We start from the raw sequence: 18,199 nt of genomic DNA, 5'->3' as shown, positions 1-18,199 counted from the left end.
AGAAGGCACACTTGGCTTAGGGCGGCTAACATCGTTGACGATACCAGGACTAAGATTGAGGACCTCCCCTTCAATGCTGTGGGGTTGTTTAATGCTAAAACTGATGACATAATGGAAAACATCTATAAAATGAGGAAAATGGCCAAGTCATATGTACCGTACCAACCATATAAGTACCAGAGGCCTGCTTACAAAAAGCCTTTCTACCACCAGGAATATCAATACCAGCCCTTTCGTTACACTAAGCAGCAACCGCCACAGACCAACCCCCTGCAATTCAAACAGCAACAATACCAAGGCACCAGACAGTCTTTTCATAAGACACAACAAAGGGGAAAGCAATATGCCTAATCATTCCCATAGCCCCACGAGACTCTCCCTGTTCCTCCCAGAATGGTGGAGGATTATAACTGATAAGCGGGTTCTAGTTATTATCAAAAAGCGCTACCTTATAGAATTTTCTAAAATCCCTCCACCAAATTTCATTAAGAGCACCTGCTTCTCAGTACTTTTGCGAGAGGAAATTTCATCACTCCTCAGAAAGGGTGCTATAGTCAGAGTTCCATCTTCTGATTCTAACAATGGGTTCTTCTCCCAATACTTTGCAGTCCCTGAAAAGGATGGAGGTATTCGGCCAATCATGGACCTTAGAGACCTGAATAAATTCATACTGTATAGAAAATTCCGTATGCAAACCCTTGATTCCGTTATCCCTCTTCTGTCCCAGGGAAACTGGTTTGTAACCATCGACCTCAAGGATGCCTATTTCCATATATCAATACATCCTATGCACCAAAAATTCCTCAGATTCCGGTTCAAAACTACAACATACCAATTCTCTGCTCTCCCTTTCGGGCTCTTGACAGCCCCCAGAACATTCACCAAATGCATGGCTGCCATGGTAGCGTATCTTCATATCAGAGTAGCGGTCTTCCCCTATATCAACGACTGGCTCCTGGTTGCCCAATCCTACTACGACACGGTCAGAGCCACGAAAATCACATTGGACACTTTAAACAAACTGGGCCTAAAGATAAACCACAAAAAGTCTCACCTAGAACTATCCCAGCTGGTCAATTACATCGGAGCTGAGCTCAATGCCCTAGAGGCAAAGGCGTTCCTACCACTCCAAAGAATTGTGAAAATTCAAAGGGCAGTGCACCGATTCCGGCTTTACAAGACCGTAACTGCCCACGATGTACAACATCTACCTGGCCTCATGGCATCCACAACATCAGTTGTCCTCCATGCCAGGCTGAAGCTGAGGAGACTCCAATCCTGGTTCCTCTCTCAATTCGACCCCATAACGGATGGTCCGCTAAAGAAATTACTTATACCACCAGATCTGGCAGACCAACTCATGATGGACATCCATCCACAACCTATCAATGGACAGGTCCTTCGAACCACCTCACCTGTCAATACAGGTAACCACAGACGTGAGCCCCTTGGGATGGGGAGCACATTGCCAAGAACTCCAGATCCACGGCTTGTGAACAAAAAGAGAAAAAACACTTCACATAAATCAGTTGGAGATGATGACTATCATGAATGCATTTCAAGCCTTCCTACTGCACATCAAAGGAAAAGCGGTTCAACTCGTAACAGACAACACTACAGCCATGCATTATGTAAACAGACAGGAAGGCACATGCTTTCTGTCTCTCCTCCACCTCACCATAAAATTTTGGGAATGGTGCCACACTCACCATATTTTCCCTCAAGCCATCCATATTTCATCAAAAGACAACTACCTTGTGGACCGCCTCAGAAGGCTTCCCGCCCGCATGCACAAATGGTCTCTGAATGAAACGGTCTTCTAAGACATCTATCTCAGATGGGGCCAACCAACAATAGACCTCTTTGCATCTCGACACAACACAAAGTGCCCCAGATACTGTTCAAGGGCAGGCGTAGATACTGAGTCGCTTGGAGTGGGTTCATGACAAATTGTTCAGGGGAACTGGCCTACATTTTCGCTCCGATACCCATGTTACTCAAGACAGTAATCAGAACCATCCAATACCAAGCGGATGCGATACTCATCACCCCATGGTGGCCTCGACAAACATGGTTTGCTTACCTCAAAGGAATAACAAAAGATCTGTTTCACCTACTTTCAATACCAACCCTTCTGTCTCAGAACGATGGGTCCATTCTCCATCCAAACATCAGATCTCTGCACTTGACCACATGGAGGATAACCCCGAGTTCCATACAATCCTGGACCGTGCTCAGAAGCCATCCAATTCCCAACTCTATCAAGGCAAATGGCAGTCTTTCATCAAATTTACTCAATCTCAAGGACTCACTCCGGTCCCAACCTCCCTTAGAACAATACTTACCTTCATCCTTCATTTGTTTAATCCTGGACTTGCACATTCTACTTTCAAAGTATATATCTCAGCCATAATAGCTCACCAGTCTCCCAGTTTTCGGTCTGCTAAATTCTTCGACTCTCAAGAGATTTCTCAAAGGCCTACAAAACATCAAACCACCATCACAATGAATTGTACCACAATGGTTGCTTCAACTTGTCCTAGAAATGCTTACAAAACTGGCATTTGAACCCATGGCCACCTGTAACGAGAAATTATTCTCTCATAAAACCACCTTCCTAGTATCAATCACTTCAGCGAAAAGAGCCAGTGAGCTAGCCACTCTGAGGTCAGATCCTCCATATTTACAGATGCATCTTGGTAAAGTGACTTTACACCCTGATATTTCCTTCTTACCTAAGATGGTATCAGATTTCCACCTTAACCAACCTATTATAATGCCAATGTTATTTCCATCTCCGTCTACACCAATCGAGCGCAAGCTTCATATGCTAGATATGAAAAGAGCCCGGGCTTTCTACCTATATAGGACAAAGCTCTTTAGACATTCAATCAGACTATTCATATGCTATCACGGTCCCAACAAAAGTGCTCCTGCTTCTTCTCAGACGATATCGAGATGGATAGTGCAAACCATCCAGTTAGCATATCAACTTTCAGGCAAACCGATACCAGACCATTTGAAGGCACATTCCACCCGAGCAGTCTCCACATCGACCGCTCTGCACCGTGGCATACAGATACAGAACATCTGTAGAGCAGCTACTTGGTCCAACCCTCTAACATTTGCGAACCACTACCGCCTTGATGTCAGAGCCAAAAATGATGCTGCATTTGGAAGGGCAATACAGTGGTGCCTCGCTTAACGGGCGCCTCGTTTAACGATGAATCCGCATGCCGACGAAGATTTTGCAATCGCTTTTACGATCGCATTGCAATGTTTTCTATGGGGAAAAATTGCTTTGCGATTTCCCCCCATACAGTACCTTCCCCCAGCTGAGCGGCGGGGGCAGGTGTTCCCGGCCCTCCTCCGCCATCGGCGGTGGCGACTGGGGTGGGGGGAAGCCGGGAGGAAAGGCAAGCCCCGGCTGCGCGCTCCTCCCGGCATTGGCAACGGGGGTGGGGGGAAGCCAGAAGGAAAGGCAAGCCCCAGCTGCACTCTCCTCCTGGCATCGGCGACGGGGGTGGGGGGAAGCCGGAAGGAAAGGCAAGCCCCAGCTGCGCTCTCCTTCTGGCATCGGCGACAGGGATGGGTGGGAGCTGGGAGGAAAGGCAAGCCCCGGCTGCGCTGCCGGCGGGGACTGATTGGCGGTTTCAAAATGGCCGCCACTGTTTTCTGGACGGATTCCTCGCTTAAGAGGCACCGAAAATGGCTGACCCTATGGAGGATCTTCTCTCAACTGTGAGTTTTAAGCCCATAGGAACGCATTAATCGTGTTTTAATGCATTTCTGTGGGCTTTTTTGTTCCGTTTAGCAATGTTTCCGTATAGTGACATTAATCCTGGAACGGATTATTGTTGCTATGCGGGGCACGACTGTACTGACATCCCTGCTACAGTGACGGCCCTCCATCCGGTGAGTAAGCTTGCTAATCACCCATTTGTATGCACTCACAGAGGCCACTATGAAAAAAGTTAGGTTACCTACCTGTGACCATGGTTCTTCTAGTGGACCTCTGTGAATTCACACATTCCTCCCTTCCTCCCCTCTGTCCGTTATGTTGCCTTTCTCTTAGGTACCTACTTTTTGGTACCTAAAGGTGGACTAAAGGGAACTGAAAGGAAGGTTGAGGAGGCGGAGCTCGCACCCTGTGGGGCAACTAAATTGTTTCTTTTTTTCTAAGCTCTAGAATCTTCTGAACATCCTACGCAGGTGCAGAATAAAACCCATTTGTGTGAATTCACAGAGGTCCACTAGAAGAACCATGATTACAGGTAGGCAACCTAACTTTTCCGAACACTCCGTTCTCCATAGCAGATGCCTGTGGGAGTCTCACAAGCAGGGCACGATGACTGTAGGCACAACTCAGAGCCAAATTATGCATTACCTGTTAATACACAATACAAAATTCAGCTATGTACAGTGCTTCTCTCTCCTCCTCATTCAAAAGTAGGAATGAAGAAACTGATCCCAGAGATCTAGCCCGATGGTGGAGTGCCACAAGCATTGTCCTACTTTGAGTTGAGTTTTTGCACCTGCATATTGGATAGAAAATAGTGTTTGCTTTCTTCATTAGGAGTTTTTAAAATAACAATAACAATAACAATAACAATAACAACAACAACAACAACAACAACAACAACAACAACAACAACAACAACAACAATAATAATAATAATAATAATAATAATAATAATAATAATAATAATAATAATAATAATAATAATAATAATAATAATAATAATAATAATAATAATAATAATAATAATGTTGGAGCTGTGTAGAGACCCATCCAGGTCAGGGCCATTATGGGTTGTGGGAAGGGGTCCTTAGTAGATGCTCATAGTCAATATCAGGTCCCCCATGTTAACCTTTGAGTGCAATTGAAATACCGGCATAGTTGCATGCTATAGTGCTGTCCCATCTTTGGAGTTCTTTCCCCACAGAAATGAAACCAATCCTTATAGTTCAGCTGCTCAGGAAAAGGCTGAATATACTTTTATTTATTCAGGCTTTGGGACTTGTATGTTAAGTATTCTTGCTGTTGTACGAGAATGTTTAATGATCCCTGTTTCAGTACATAATAATTGTTTTCATTTTAATTATGTTTATAATTTCTACTTAATGGTGGTGTTGCTATTTTGGGATGTTGTGACCTTGTATTTCAGTGTTAGAAGAAAGGTATAAGATTCGGTAATGAAGAAATAAGGGATACATTTTCAAGACAATGTGTCATTTGGGTCTCACATTATTGTTCCCCAGCAACTGGTGCTCAGAACTAGGGTATTTTAACTATATTGCATTATATGCAATGCCATTAATAAGTTTTTTTCATCAGAAAATGTAACCCTTTTCAAATGCCATGTAAGCTACTGCTTTTACCATGTCTTGTGACAGAGAAGTAACTGTGCTATATAAAAAAGTATTTGTTGTGTAAAAAGCTTGCTTTTGAATCTCCTACCTATAAATTTCAGTATATGAAAGTGAGTGAGTAATGTGTTTCCCTAACTTATTTTCTCAAACACTGGCTAAAATCCTGGCTAAAATTTCAGCCACTGTATAATTTTTGGTTTCCTTTTTTGATAAAAATGCCCTCTCTGACACTCATTGTCCTATGCATGGAGAAAAGCCACTAATTCTAGTAGCCATGTTCTGTATCTTTTCTACCAGCTGTACAATATTTGCTTTTTAACATTGGCAACCAGAACTCTTCCCTGCATTTCATCAGTACTGTATCATGGATATGACAGTTATTGTACTGGCAACTAAGAATGTTTCGCTCCCTTTCCTGATAATTGCTAGATGTATCTCATCTCTTTTACAGCTTCTGCACACTGACATACATTTTCATAGAGTTGTCCGACATGATCCGTAAAAATATTTGCCCAATCTATATTTGTACATTTAGATTGGCAGTCATTATTTCATTTCATATTAGCCCAGTTTGGGGAATTCTTTTGAGTGCTTTTCATACTCTGCTTTGATGCACCTCCCAAGTCCAGATAGTTTACAAATAGAACAAAAAGCACTACTTCCAGTAGAGGTCGTCTAGGACTAATCCATAGCACAAAGATTATGGTGATGTCACCAATTTGGTATCTAGACTTACCTGTGACTAATTTTTTTTTAATTCTGTCTTATCTCAAGGATGCTGGAATATGGTATATATTTCACAAAGTGCCTACAGGGGACTCGCATGGCTTGTTTCCAGAAACAAAAGCTGAACTTACTCCTCTAGGAATTTTCTATAACAATAAGGTTCACTCCAACTTTAAGGTAAAACATCAAGTTTAGAGGCTGTAGAATAATATGTCATAGGTACCGTCTAGTGAATACAGATGAGACAGTGGGATTTTAAAATAGTTTTGTTATCTCTCCAATGGTTTTTGATGTTCTTCCAGCAACTTTTTGATGCACTTTCAAAACCAGTCACCTCAAATGAAAGTTTTAGATGTGCAAAGGTGGATTTTGAATATGGAAGGAATAAATGCTGACATTCTCATACTTCCTCCATGGTTACTGGCCTTCATTTTAGAAGAAAGGTGAATTTTAAAAGGGAACAAAAACTAAAGGAGATAGTTGAATTACAAAGAAGATTACAGGTGAAGTTTGAAAGACAAATACAGGAACAGTTGAATAGGGTGAAAGATGAGTTGCAAGAGTTAGATAATTTGTTTTTGTGGAAAAAAGATTTATTGGTGAGGAATGAGTATCAGAGAATAAATATAAACTCGATGAAAAGATTGGCAAACTATTTGAAGAAAAGAAAGGAAAAACAAAAGATAGGGTGCATGAAAAATGAAACGGGAAGTAAGGTGTTTAAAGACAAACAAATAAGGGAGATCTTTGAAGATTTTTATAGTAAGTTATTTAAAGTAAATGAAGAGAAACAATTTGAAGAAGCTATTGTGAACAAAATTAAGAAACAAGATTTAGCAATTTTAAATGAAGAAATCACACAACAAGAAATCTTGACAGTTATTAAAAATTTAAAAAGTAGGAAATCACCAGGCTTAGATGGTTTTACATCAGAATTTTATAAAATGGTGGGGCCTTTAATAGTTTCAGAAATGCAGAGTTTGTTTAACAAGATAATGAAGGGAGGGAGAGCCCCTGAATCATGGAGGAAAACAGAAATCATGATAATCTTGAAACAATCGAGAGACCCGACGGACCCCAACTCTTATAGGCCTATTAGTTTAACAAACCAGGATTATAAAATTTTTGCAAAAATTTTAGCAAATAGATTAGAGAAAACACTCCCAAGATTAATAGGAGAGGATCAATATGGTTTTGTTAAAGGGAGATATATTGGACACCCTATAAGGAATGTGATTAATACTCTACATCACGGAAACAGTGAAGGAAGATTTGCCCTTTTAAAATTAGATGTATATAAGGCATTTGACACTCTAAGTCATGGGTATTTATTTCAAGTACTAAGTAAATTTGGATTTGACGGTCCCTTTTTGATAGCATTAAAAGAAATTTATAGAGAAGGGAAGGCAATGATTAAAGTTAATGATAATTATACAAAAGAAATTTTGCTCCAGAGAGGAGTGAAGCAGGGATGTCCCTTATCCCCAATGCTGTTTGTGTTATCTATGGAACCCTTAGCCGAAAAAATTAGAAGTAGTAGTAAAATAAGAGGATATACAGTAGGGAAAGAGGTAATTAAATTAAATCTGTATGCGGATGATATAATATTGGTGTTACAAAATCCTCTTGATGCAATAAGAGAACTACTGATAATTTTAGAAGAGTTTAAAGAATATTCAGGTTTAGGAGTAAATATTTCGAAATCAGAAATAATGTTTAAAAGGATAGATTTAAAGGAACAAAAAGAAATAGCAAAGCTGACAGGTATGAAATTAGGAATTAGGAGATTAAAGTATTTAGGTATAACAATAACAAAAAGTATTAAAAATTTGATGGGAACTAATTATAAAATAACTTGGAGAAGGATACAGGAAAAACTAAACGAATGGGATAATAGATATATAAGTATTTTAGGGAAAATAAGGGCAATAAAAATGTTTATAATACCAAAGATGTTATATCTATTTCAGGTACTCCCGGAGTACATCCCTAAAAAACAATTAGCTGTATGGGACCAAGAATTAAAAAATTGGGTTTTTGGGAAGAAGAAAGCTAGAATAGTAAAGAGGGTAATATATTCACCACAGGAAGATTTAGGGTGGGGTCTCCCACATTTGGAAAGCTATTACGAAGCTTTTCAAATTAAAATGCTATTGGAATTAGATGGGAAAAGTGTGGAGAAATGGGTAAGATGGGAGGATACAATAAATAAAGAAGTAGGTAAATTTGGAATATTTACACAGAAGGTTAAAAAAGACATTAAAAATACAATAGGTCCAAGACAGACAGCATTAATAATATGGGGGGAAAGGCAACTTAATTGGATGCCAAGTCTTTCCAAATGGACCCCACTAGAATCTCTAGGTGAGGATTTGAAAATTGAGAAAACTTTTTGGAAGAAACTAAAAGAAACTGGCTATTATAGAGTGAAGGATTTATACAACCCTCAGGGGATACAGATTCCGGCACAAAATGTAGTAGGACAAGTTGGAAGACAATACTGGTTACAGATTATGGCTTTATACAATATTTTGAAACAGAGAAGGTATTCTGGAATACTAAATAAAGAGGATACCCCGCTAGAAAAACTATATAATAATAAAGAGGATAATAAGAAGGGTACTGCAAGGAAGTTGTATAACTTGATAAATACAGATAAAGATTATATGATTGGGACAATACAAACGAAGTGGGAAAGAGAAATGACATTGTCAGCATACGAAATAGATGGGTTAATGGAAGGCATATTGGAAATCAAAATGGATAAATTTAGAGAATTGGAGATGAAATTAATATTGAAATGGTATAGGACACCCCCTCAGTTGTCTTATATGATAAAAGGTTTGAATTCAAGTTGCTGGCATTGTAAGAGGAGTAAGGGATATTATGCACATCTTTGGTGCGAATGCCCTAAGGTTATTGAATTTTGGCAGCTGATTTTAGAAAAGGTGAACGCCGTATGTAATATTAACTTGCAGCTGACTGGGAAAATCTTGTTTATGGGAGTTCTGGGGAATAATAAAGTAAAAAAACCTAAACAGAATTTATTTAAAGCTATGATTATAGCGGCACATGCAGTAATAGCTTATGGGTGGAAGGATGCATCAAAATGGACTTTGGAAAGATGGAATTGGTATTTATATGAATGGATTCAATCAGACATACTGTCGATTTTGACACAGGATAAGGTATGGGAAGAAAAAACATTAGAGATAAGAAAGAAATGGTCGGGATATGTAAGATGGGTAAGAGAAGGGGGGGCCAATAATGTTATATTGGTTAAACTCCAAAAGGTGTGCTCATGGTTGCAGATTTAAAATTAAATGGTCTTTTTCTGTTTTTTTTTTTTTTTTTTTTTTTTTCCTTTGGGGGGGTGGGATAAGGGGGTAGAAATAAATAGGAAAAATGATGACTATGTAAAGATAAGAGAAATGGTTATGTATGGATATGTTAAATAAATTAAAAAAAAAATATGAGGAAAAAAAAAAAAAAAAACATGGTGGAGCTTGGCTAAAAGTGGCTAGTCCAGCATAACCAGAATATGAAATTGTCAGCTAACATTGTTTTTAATTAGTATGGACAGAGAATTTTCTCCCCTTTTAGCCTCTCAAATCTGTCAGTTTTGGATCCATTTTATACAACATTCCTGTTATAGTGTCTCAGCTTCTTAGTATCAGAGTCTATTCACTTGCACTGATGGTTCTGTATTAATAGCAAATAATAACGCAATTCTTTCTTTTTGAAAGGAGTCACCTTAATTTCTTGGATAAGCACTGAATTGATTCTAGTCAGACTAACAAATAAACATTTAACTTATCTTAAGTTAAATTGATTTGTGATCATGACCCTTTTTTTTTTAGCAAAATCCAAAAATATCACTGGTGGAGAAGAAATTGCATTGTTAATTATATTGATGGGCTGCCATGAGTCTCAAAGATACTTGAGCCTTCAAGTCTACAAAAGAGAGTTTTGAAGATCTCTTTATTTGGTGGTGATGCACTTTTTAGATCTTGTATACTAGCTTTGTGTCTAGCTCAAAGAGAGCATCAGTACATCTGACTTTTGACCTTCTGGGATTTGCTGAGATCTATTTAGTATCTGTAGTAAGAAATACAACTTTTTGATGTCTTCTAATTTGAGAAAACTTCATATGCATTTTCCCAGGCACCTTTCCTTTCTTTACTGTGGTGAGCCCTTTTAAGCACAGTTAAGTGGAAAAACAGCACATAGTTAAATAGGTGGTGATGGAGTTGGTGATTTCAGAGGAGCTACCTTATTTGTTTGCAATCTGTTGTTATGATGTGAGAAGACAAGGAGTTGTGTGTCACCTTATAGACTAACAATTTTTCTTTGACATATGATGTAGCCTACTTCATATGCATGATGATGGTGTAATAAAGAGAGTACAGTATACACAGGGAGTATTATAGAAAGGGCTAATTTGTCTCTTTTTTATTATTACAGGCTGGTTTATTCATTGATAAAGGTGTGAAAACTACCAATGCAAGTGCTGCAGATAAAAGGGAATATCTATCCTTGGACAATAATGCAAGGTAGACCATCTTCTCTGTGTGTGCTTGAAGAAGGGGGAATGATCTGAAATAAAATGCAATGTGTTTTTATTTTTATTGACTAGGTTACTATTAAAAGCATTGCATATTGGATCATGTCAAATAATTCATTTGTATGTATGTTTAGCTATAAAAACCATTAGTATCCCATCCTTGTTGATTATCTTGATAATTAAAACACTTAACTTTCTGAAGGGTTGCTTTGTCCCTCTTTGGTAGCAGAAACAATGATACCAGAGAGTTTTATGGAAGCTTTTGAAAATGAATAATATAAAATAAATATAGAATAATACAATAATTTTGCATAACATTTTTAATTTGGCTAAAACTTTGTGAATAATGGTTGACTTCATGTACCTAATTAAGTGAGCTGTAGTCCACAAACATTTGTGCCCAAATATGGTATTTTAATCTTGTGTTAAATACTTCAAGCATTTCATCCTACACTCCTCTAGAATGGCAGTTGTCCTGCTTTTGAATTCTCTCTCTCTCTCTCTCTCTCTCTCTCTCTCTCTCTCTCTCTCTCTCTCTCTCTCTCTCACACACACACACACACACACACACACACACACACACACACACACACACACACACACACACACACACACACACACACACACACACACACACACACACACACACACAGAGAGAGAGACACCATAAGCACTTGGCTGTGGAAAATATTATGGAAAGTTGGCTAGTCTCCCAGTTGCCATCATTGTCAGGAATGTATATGTTGCATTGGAGCACATTGTACTATACGTTTGCAGAGTCTTTATGTAGGAAGAGTGAGACCACAATTCAGCTTTTTGCTCAAGATTTACATGGCTGTAAATTACTTCCCGCTGTTCCCTACATTGTCTTGTGAGCAACAGTGGTGGAACCCTAGAGAAGTAGTGTGTGAACTTAATATTCACTTAAAAATGAAACTGGATATTACTGTGTAGCAATCATGCTGAAAAAGTGGAAGGCAATAGGAAAAGAGGAAGATCAAATAAGAAGTGGATTAACTCAATAAAAGAAAACATGGTCTTGAATTTGGCAATTGCTGATGATGAAAGGACCTTTGAAAGTCACTAATATATAGGGTTGCCATAAGTTGGCAACTTGATGGCATGTAAGAACAACACAACAGATGGTGTGTGTATATGTTCTTGTCCTTTTCAATCTAAGTTTATTATGGGCTTGCTTTATGGTACTGAAATTGCATGTACTACCCTAAACACACTCTCTCACATCTGATTTCAGAAGCTAAACAGGGATCATGCCTGTTTAGTCTATAGATGGGGGGGGGGTGTCACCAGAAAATACCAGAGATCTTGTAGCTAAGAAACTCTGAAGACCTGCTGCCCATCAGAGTTAACAATAGTAGGCTAGATGGTCCAGTAAACTGAGTTTGCATATGGCAGCTATCTATGTTGCTAGGCTGAGGTGGGGATGTTTTCCCATAGCGAAGGTTAATCCGGAACAGATTAACCTCGCTATGCAGGGCACCACTGTATAGGTAAACCCCCTTTGATTTCAGCAGTCAACCAGTTGGCAGAGGTAATTTCTTTTTTTCTGTGTGCTGAGAAGTGGTTTGGATTCTTTAAAACTGCAGATTTGTTTGTACTGTACACAAATCAGTTTTTCTAATCTTTTTCTCCTTTTCCAAGGTTTCGTCCTCATCAAGATGCAGATCCTGAGAAGCCCCGAGTTGCTGCTCTGATAGACAGGCTAATAGCTTATAAAAATAATGACCATGGAGCTTGGGTCAGAGGGGGTGATATCATCATTCAGAACTCTGGGTGAGTGTTCAAGAGAAAGTATCTACCTGCTGTTCAAGTAAATAGTTCTGTTGAGCAGACCAGCAACAGCTGACTGTATTGGTACAAGTTTTTAGTGTAAATTTCTGGGAAGGTAAAGATAGTAAGTCTCATAATGGATGTACGAAGGAGTATTGACTTACAGCTCTGTTCAGAGAAATGGCATCCTTTTGCAAGCTCAAATGGGAATTTCATCCATGAACTGGGAAAATAACACCCAAAAGGTCTGTCTTAACCATTAGAATTCCATCAGACCTAGTTCTAGGAACTGTGCATGAGTAAAACATTTCCAGATTTCCTCTGAGAGGAATGTCTACAAAATAAATTTTCTAGGTTTCATGCTAGGTACTTTGAATTGTTGCTTTCATAATTTTCCAGGCAGTGCAATCTGTAACATGACTGTTTCATGAGTGAAGCCCACCGTGTTAACTAAGGTGTACTGTTTAATAATAATAATAATAATAATAATAATAATAATAATAATAATAATAATAATAATAATAATAATAATAATAATAATAATAATAATAATAATAATAATAATAATAATAATATAATTTATTGTCATTGTAAGTATATACACAGTATACCATACAACGAAATTCACAGACACCCAGAGACCAGACACATGCACACACATAACATTCCCCAAACACTCCCCACCCACTAGAAGTCCCCCACTAAAATTGGAAATTGTGCACAGGATTGATGCCTGAGAGATTTACCTGGAATCATGTGAGTTTCTCATGTTGAACTCAGTGACACTTTGTTTTGATTAGACAAGCTTAGTATTGCACTACAAAGCAATATTGTGTCCACTTACAGTATATGGCATTAAATACCATTTATTTTGAAGAAACCCATGAAGGATGAGGATATTAATAATCTTATTTTAGCCTTATTTAAATGTTGTGTTACACAGTTTAATAAAATATGTGAGAAGTCTCAGAAGGTATTGTGCACCTTCCTCACTGTTCTTCTCCACATAAGGACGAGTAACAATGGAAGAGGCAGAACCAGCATGTTCCCCTCTTGCATTTTTATCTTAAATGGGGGTAAAAATATCTGAATATAGTTTTGGGAAAGAAATGTTCATACTTCCTTTCTTTTTCTTTTTCTTTTTTACAAAGAAAATATTTTGTGAAATGTAGGTGTCACCTTAGCTATGTTTAGAAATTCAGCCTAAGCAGGGCGCATATGAAAACTGATTCTGACTCCTAGAAACTCTAACCCTACATTGTCAGTTCTTGTTTTCAATGCTCTGAGCAGAAAGATCTGTGGAGCAGTTCTGCTCATCCACAAGTGAAGTGACAAGATGAGAAATCGAGAGAGCAGAGCTAAAGTGTGTGTGGGAGTCAGGGTCATTGTTTAGATTTGTTGCCGTTGTAAGTGTTCAGGCAAACACCAGGCTAGGAGCTTAAGTCTGAGCTTTAACATAAGTTACATTCTAATGTCATCAGAATTTGTGGTTCAGGGCCATTACTTCCTTGAACTCCCAGAATCCCATAGAGAGCACGGTAATGGCCCTGCTGAGTGTTGGAACACTAAGAAAGTAATATTTCCAATGTCTGGGATGGAGGCATATCATCTATAATGTAAACACCACATTATAAACCACAAATTTTGTCTCTGCCCTGTCCAAATAGCATATTTACTTTATGATGTATTTGAGGCCAGATTATGAACTATGCTAAGCACTAGATATGAGCATGAATTTAAAACATAAATCACCAAATTCATTCAAAAAACCCCCTAATTCGTCAATTTGTGTTTGCACAAATTATTGACCCCAACAAATACAGATCGATGAATTTTAGCAATTTTTGATTCATCAATTGTTTTGGCTATAAAACACCCCCCTGGCACCTGGAGACACCAAAATTGCAGGGAAGCTTACTCTGACTCTCCTCAACAATCCCTCCAAGTTTTGTGAAGATTAGGTTTCCCCAAGCCAGGTGCTAAAGGGCACTTTCCTGGTGGGGGGGGGGGGAAGTGCCCTTTAGCACCTGGCTTGGGGAAACCTAATCTGTCAGTGATAACTTGGATGTCTGAAATCCAGTCTTCACCAAACTTGGAGGGATTGTAAGGAGAGTCAGTAGAAGTGAATTTGTTGTCTCTAGGTACTTTGGGGTGGGGTTCCATAGGATTTTATAGTCAACAATGAATTAATAAATTGATTCATCAGAAAAAAAATTGTACATTTGTATGTTGTGATTTGTTTTGTTGACAAAGCACAAACAAAAATGAATCACAATTTTTCTGATTCATTCCCATCTCTACTATAAAGAACCCTTTTAATGCTTCTTTAAACTAGCCATTTTGTTGCAGATGCAGGAGGTGGGAAGATGCCATTTTGGGGCTCCGGTTTGAGATGTACCATACCCCAGTCTAGATCACAGTTCTGCAGCTATTTTTTCTTCAAATAGAAGAGGCCAGTTTAAATGTTATTTCTTCAAAAGTGTGTTTATTGTAATGTGTCTTTTTCTCCCTGATGTTTGAATAATCAAAAGCCACTTCCTTCTGACTCTCTCTCTCTTTCTCTTTTACCTCTTCTAGGTTTGCTGATAATGGAATAGGTTTAACCTTTGCCAGGTTAGTGCTGCATTGTCTTAATTTCAGTATATGTCGGAACCAGTCATGTATTTTGAGAGTTTTGATAGCATATGTATCTATTTATTATTCATTGTGCTTCTATCCCACCTTTTGTTTTTGCAAAGAGATCAAAGTGATGTGCACATGATCCTCCTTCCCAGTTTCATTTCCACAACAACCCTGTGCAGTGGATTAGACTAAGAGACCATGTGCGGTCTGAGGTCACTCAGTAAGATTCTTCATTGGGTAGGGTTTGTCTCTTCCATCCTAGTCGGGTAATTCTGACTGCTGCAGCTCATGGGATGAGATGAAAGAGAACAGCCCAAGGTGCAGAAATGTTTTGGGAGAGCCAGCTGTGCAGAATGTTGCAGCAGAGCTGGATTCCACCATCACCCGATTGGCATGCTATGAACTAGTTTTTGAGTGAAGATGACCATGTTTTTAAATTTTCCAGAAGAGCATATAATACAAAATGACAAAATATTTGCCTCTTAGAAAGATGTGGCTGTTATGCCACCTTGGCTGAACATGATTTCTGACTTTATTTTTCATAGTGATGGAAGCTTCCCAAGTGATGAGGGCTCCAGTCAGCAACTCTTGGATTCTCTGTTTATTGGTGAAAGCAAGAATTATGGCTTTTTAGGAGGTCAGAACAAATACTGGGGGACTGGAGGAGTAAACAATAAAACTCGTACTCTGCCTAGAAACCGGTAAGCATACTATGCCCTGAACACAAGTTAGAACTCCTTTTCACATCTATGCTGTGGCAGTAAAGAGAGAGTTTTCTTCCAGTGCTATTGCATCTTCTCAGTTTCTTACAGCTGAGATTTTCTGAGTGGTTAGAGGCCTGTTACAAACTGTCCTTGAGATGTGCAGAGGGAGCTGCGATAGCACAGCATAACAAATGTGCAATACACTTTTAAAGTAGGGTCAGTTGCATCCATTGCATCACAATTCCATAGTTCATTCAATTTCAGCCATGAAAGTGACCAGCACACTATCTGGTCCTGTTTTAACTGGCTAGTTTTCAGTTACCAAGACCTGAAGATGTGGATAGCATGCTATGCCAAATCCAGCCAACACTGGATGCTAGTACTGACTCTTGCTAATCTTGGTTTATGGTATTTAATAGGATTCGGTTTTCCATCTGTATCCAGAAAATTGTACTTTTTTTATCTTGAGAGATGGAGCAGTCTTTTTAAAAGAGGCACTGATGGGAATGTTGATGACAAAATCTGGTATCAAAGTACAGTGGTGCCCTGCTTGACGACGTCCCTGCTTGACGATGAAATCGCTTGACGATGAGTTTTTGTGATCGCTATAGTGATCACAAAACAATGGTTCCTATGGGGTTTTTTCGCTTTACGTCAATTAGGTGCCTGCTTCACGAACCGTTTGTTCGCAAAACGATGTTTTTTCCAGCTCCACAAAATGGCTTCCCTTCTCAAAATGGCTTCTCTCCCTTCACAAAATAGCTGTTTTCCGGACAGAAGCTTTGGAAGACAGCGATTTTAAACAGCTGATTGGCGGTTCTCTATGGGCGATCTTTGCTGGACGAGGAAGTATTTCCCCATTGGAACGCATTAACCGTTTTTCAATGCATTCCAATGGTTGTTGTTTTTTTCACTTGACAACGATTTTGCTTAACAGCGATTTTCCTGGAACGGATTATTGTCGTCAAGCGGGGCACCACTGTATAAGACATTAAAGAATAAAATGAAACCAAAACCATCATCTAACTTTCTCTTCTTTAACAAACTATTTAAATCAACATCCGGTTCTGCTTAAGGATGGAACTGACTTTCTAGGTCTGTTATAGTGGGGCTTCAGGCACAGTTCTGGAATGGAAGCTGCCTTGAGTGCCCTTGTGCGATAAACATGGCCAAGAGAAAGTCGAAGAAGTGTGACCTGTTGATTCTCCTGGATCTCTTGATATCATTGGCCATGGAATATTTCTGTATGGATTCACTAGTTTGGAGGTTGGAAGTTTCTGCATTGCAGTGGCTACATTTCCACTTGGTTGGTGGAGCCCAAATGTACAGATTAGGGGAGAGGATTAGTGTTTCACCACTTGAAAGTTGAGTCATGGCAAGTGGACTTATTTCTTATTAGGTTGAAATGTTTAGCTACTCGTCCAAGTAGCTTCTTCAGTCTGAGGAGAGTTGGTAGGAGACCCCTGGTATATGCTCCATGTTGGTTTCATTTCCCCCTGGTCTGAATAGGCTTATTAGATGGACAAAGGACTGGGGGGGGGTGAGTGAAAATCTCACTTCTGCAGTCCTTCTCCACCCATTGTCATGGGCCGTTAACAGTCATTAACAATGGTCTTTCTGGTGTGTGGTCCTGATCTTTGTGGGGATGCATGAAAGGGCAGCATGATAAATAGGAGACAGATTGTATCTAAAGCCTCCATTGCTGTTGAGTGAACGATTTTCTATATATGCATGTATGGCCTCCCTCATCCTTCTCTCAAACCACTGATCTTCTTTATCCAAAATGAGTACATCTTGGTCATCCAATAAGTGTCCTTTGTCCTTTAAATGAAGGAACACTGCTGATTGTGGTCCTGAGCCGTTCATTGCCCCTCCTGTGCTGGGTCATTCTCCTGTTTAGTGGCTGTTTGGTTTCTCCAATGTAGAGCTCCGAACACTCCTCTTTGCATTGGACCACATATACTAAGAAAGAAGTCCAGTTGCCGTGACATAGCTTCCAGATAACCTCACCTGGATGACTAAGAATCTTCACAGATATACCACTTGAAAGCTAACACTGTGATGTTTTATATAACTCAGCTTAATCTCCCATTGTGTATAACATCAGTGCAAAAGGTCTTTTGCAGATTTGAGCTGATGTGTCAGCAATATGCAGTTGGCATGGCCTTCCCTCTGCACTGATCCAGATGAAGCTATAGGTGGTTTGCATCAGTGCCTCAGCACAGTAATGAACTGGATAAGTGCCAATAAAAAGACTCAGTTTTGGCACCACTGAGATGCTGGTGTCAATTGACTGATCTACCAAGCTGAGTGGTGTTCTGCTTGTTCTCAAGGGCACGTTCAGCTCAGGATTGGTAGAACACAGGGACCTGCTTTATACTGGCTCAGACCTTTAGCGTAGAATGGATACTGTAGCTCT

The 18,199-nt window shown here is 39.3% G+C and overlaps 1 protein-coding gene across 7 annotated transcripts in view; it reads left to right on the top strand.

The window, feature by feature from the left end:
• The window catches only part of CEMIP2 (cell migration inducing hyaluronidase 2), a 77,619-nt gene that overhangs the window by 45,325 nt on the left and 14,095 nt on the right, over nt 1-18,199 (top strand). For all 7 annotated transcript variants that reach the window (XR_013541514.1, XR_013541513.1, XM_078385076.1 and 4 more), the window contains 5 exons: nt 6,148-6,276; nt 10,564-10,652; nt 12,326-12,457; nt 15,032-15,067; nt 15,622-15,777. Coding sequence is in view for 5 of the 7 variants with exons in the window: in XM_078385076.1 (XP_078241202.1) it covers nt 6,148-6,276; nt 10,564-10,652; nt 12,326-12,457; nt 15,032-15,067; nt 15,622-15,777 (542 nt within the window). In the remaining 2 variants the exon portion in view is untranslated. The remainder of the gene's footprint in view (nt 1-6,147; nt 6,277-10,563; nt 10,653-12,325; nt 12,458-15,031; nt 15,068-15,621; nt 15,778-18,199) is intronic.

This window comes from Pogona vitticeps, chromosome 2, assembly GCF_051106095.1.
Source record: "Pogona vitticeps strain Pit_001003342236 chromosome 2, PviZW2.1, whole genome shotgun sequence".
In the NCBI taxonomy this organism is placed as follows: domain Eukaryota; kingdom Metazoa; phylum Chordata; class Lepidosauria; order Squamata; family Agamidae; genus Pogona; species Pogona vitticeps.
The sequence above is the reverse complement of the archived record's forward strand: the minus strand, read 5'-3'. Positions and strand labels throughout refer to the sequence as shown.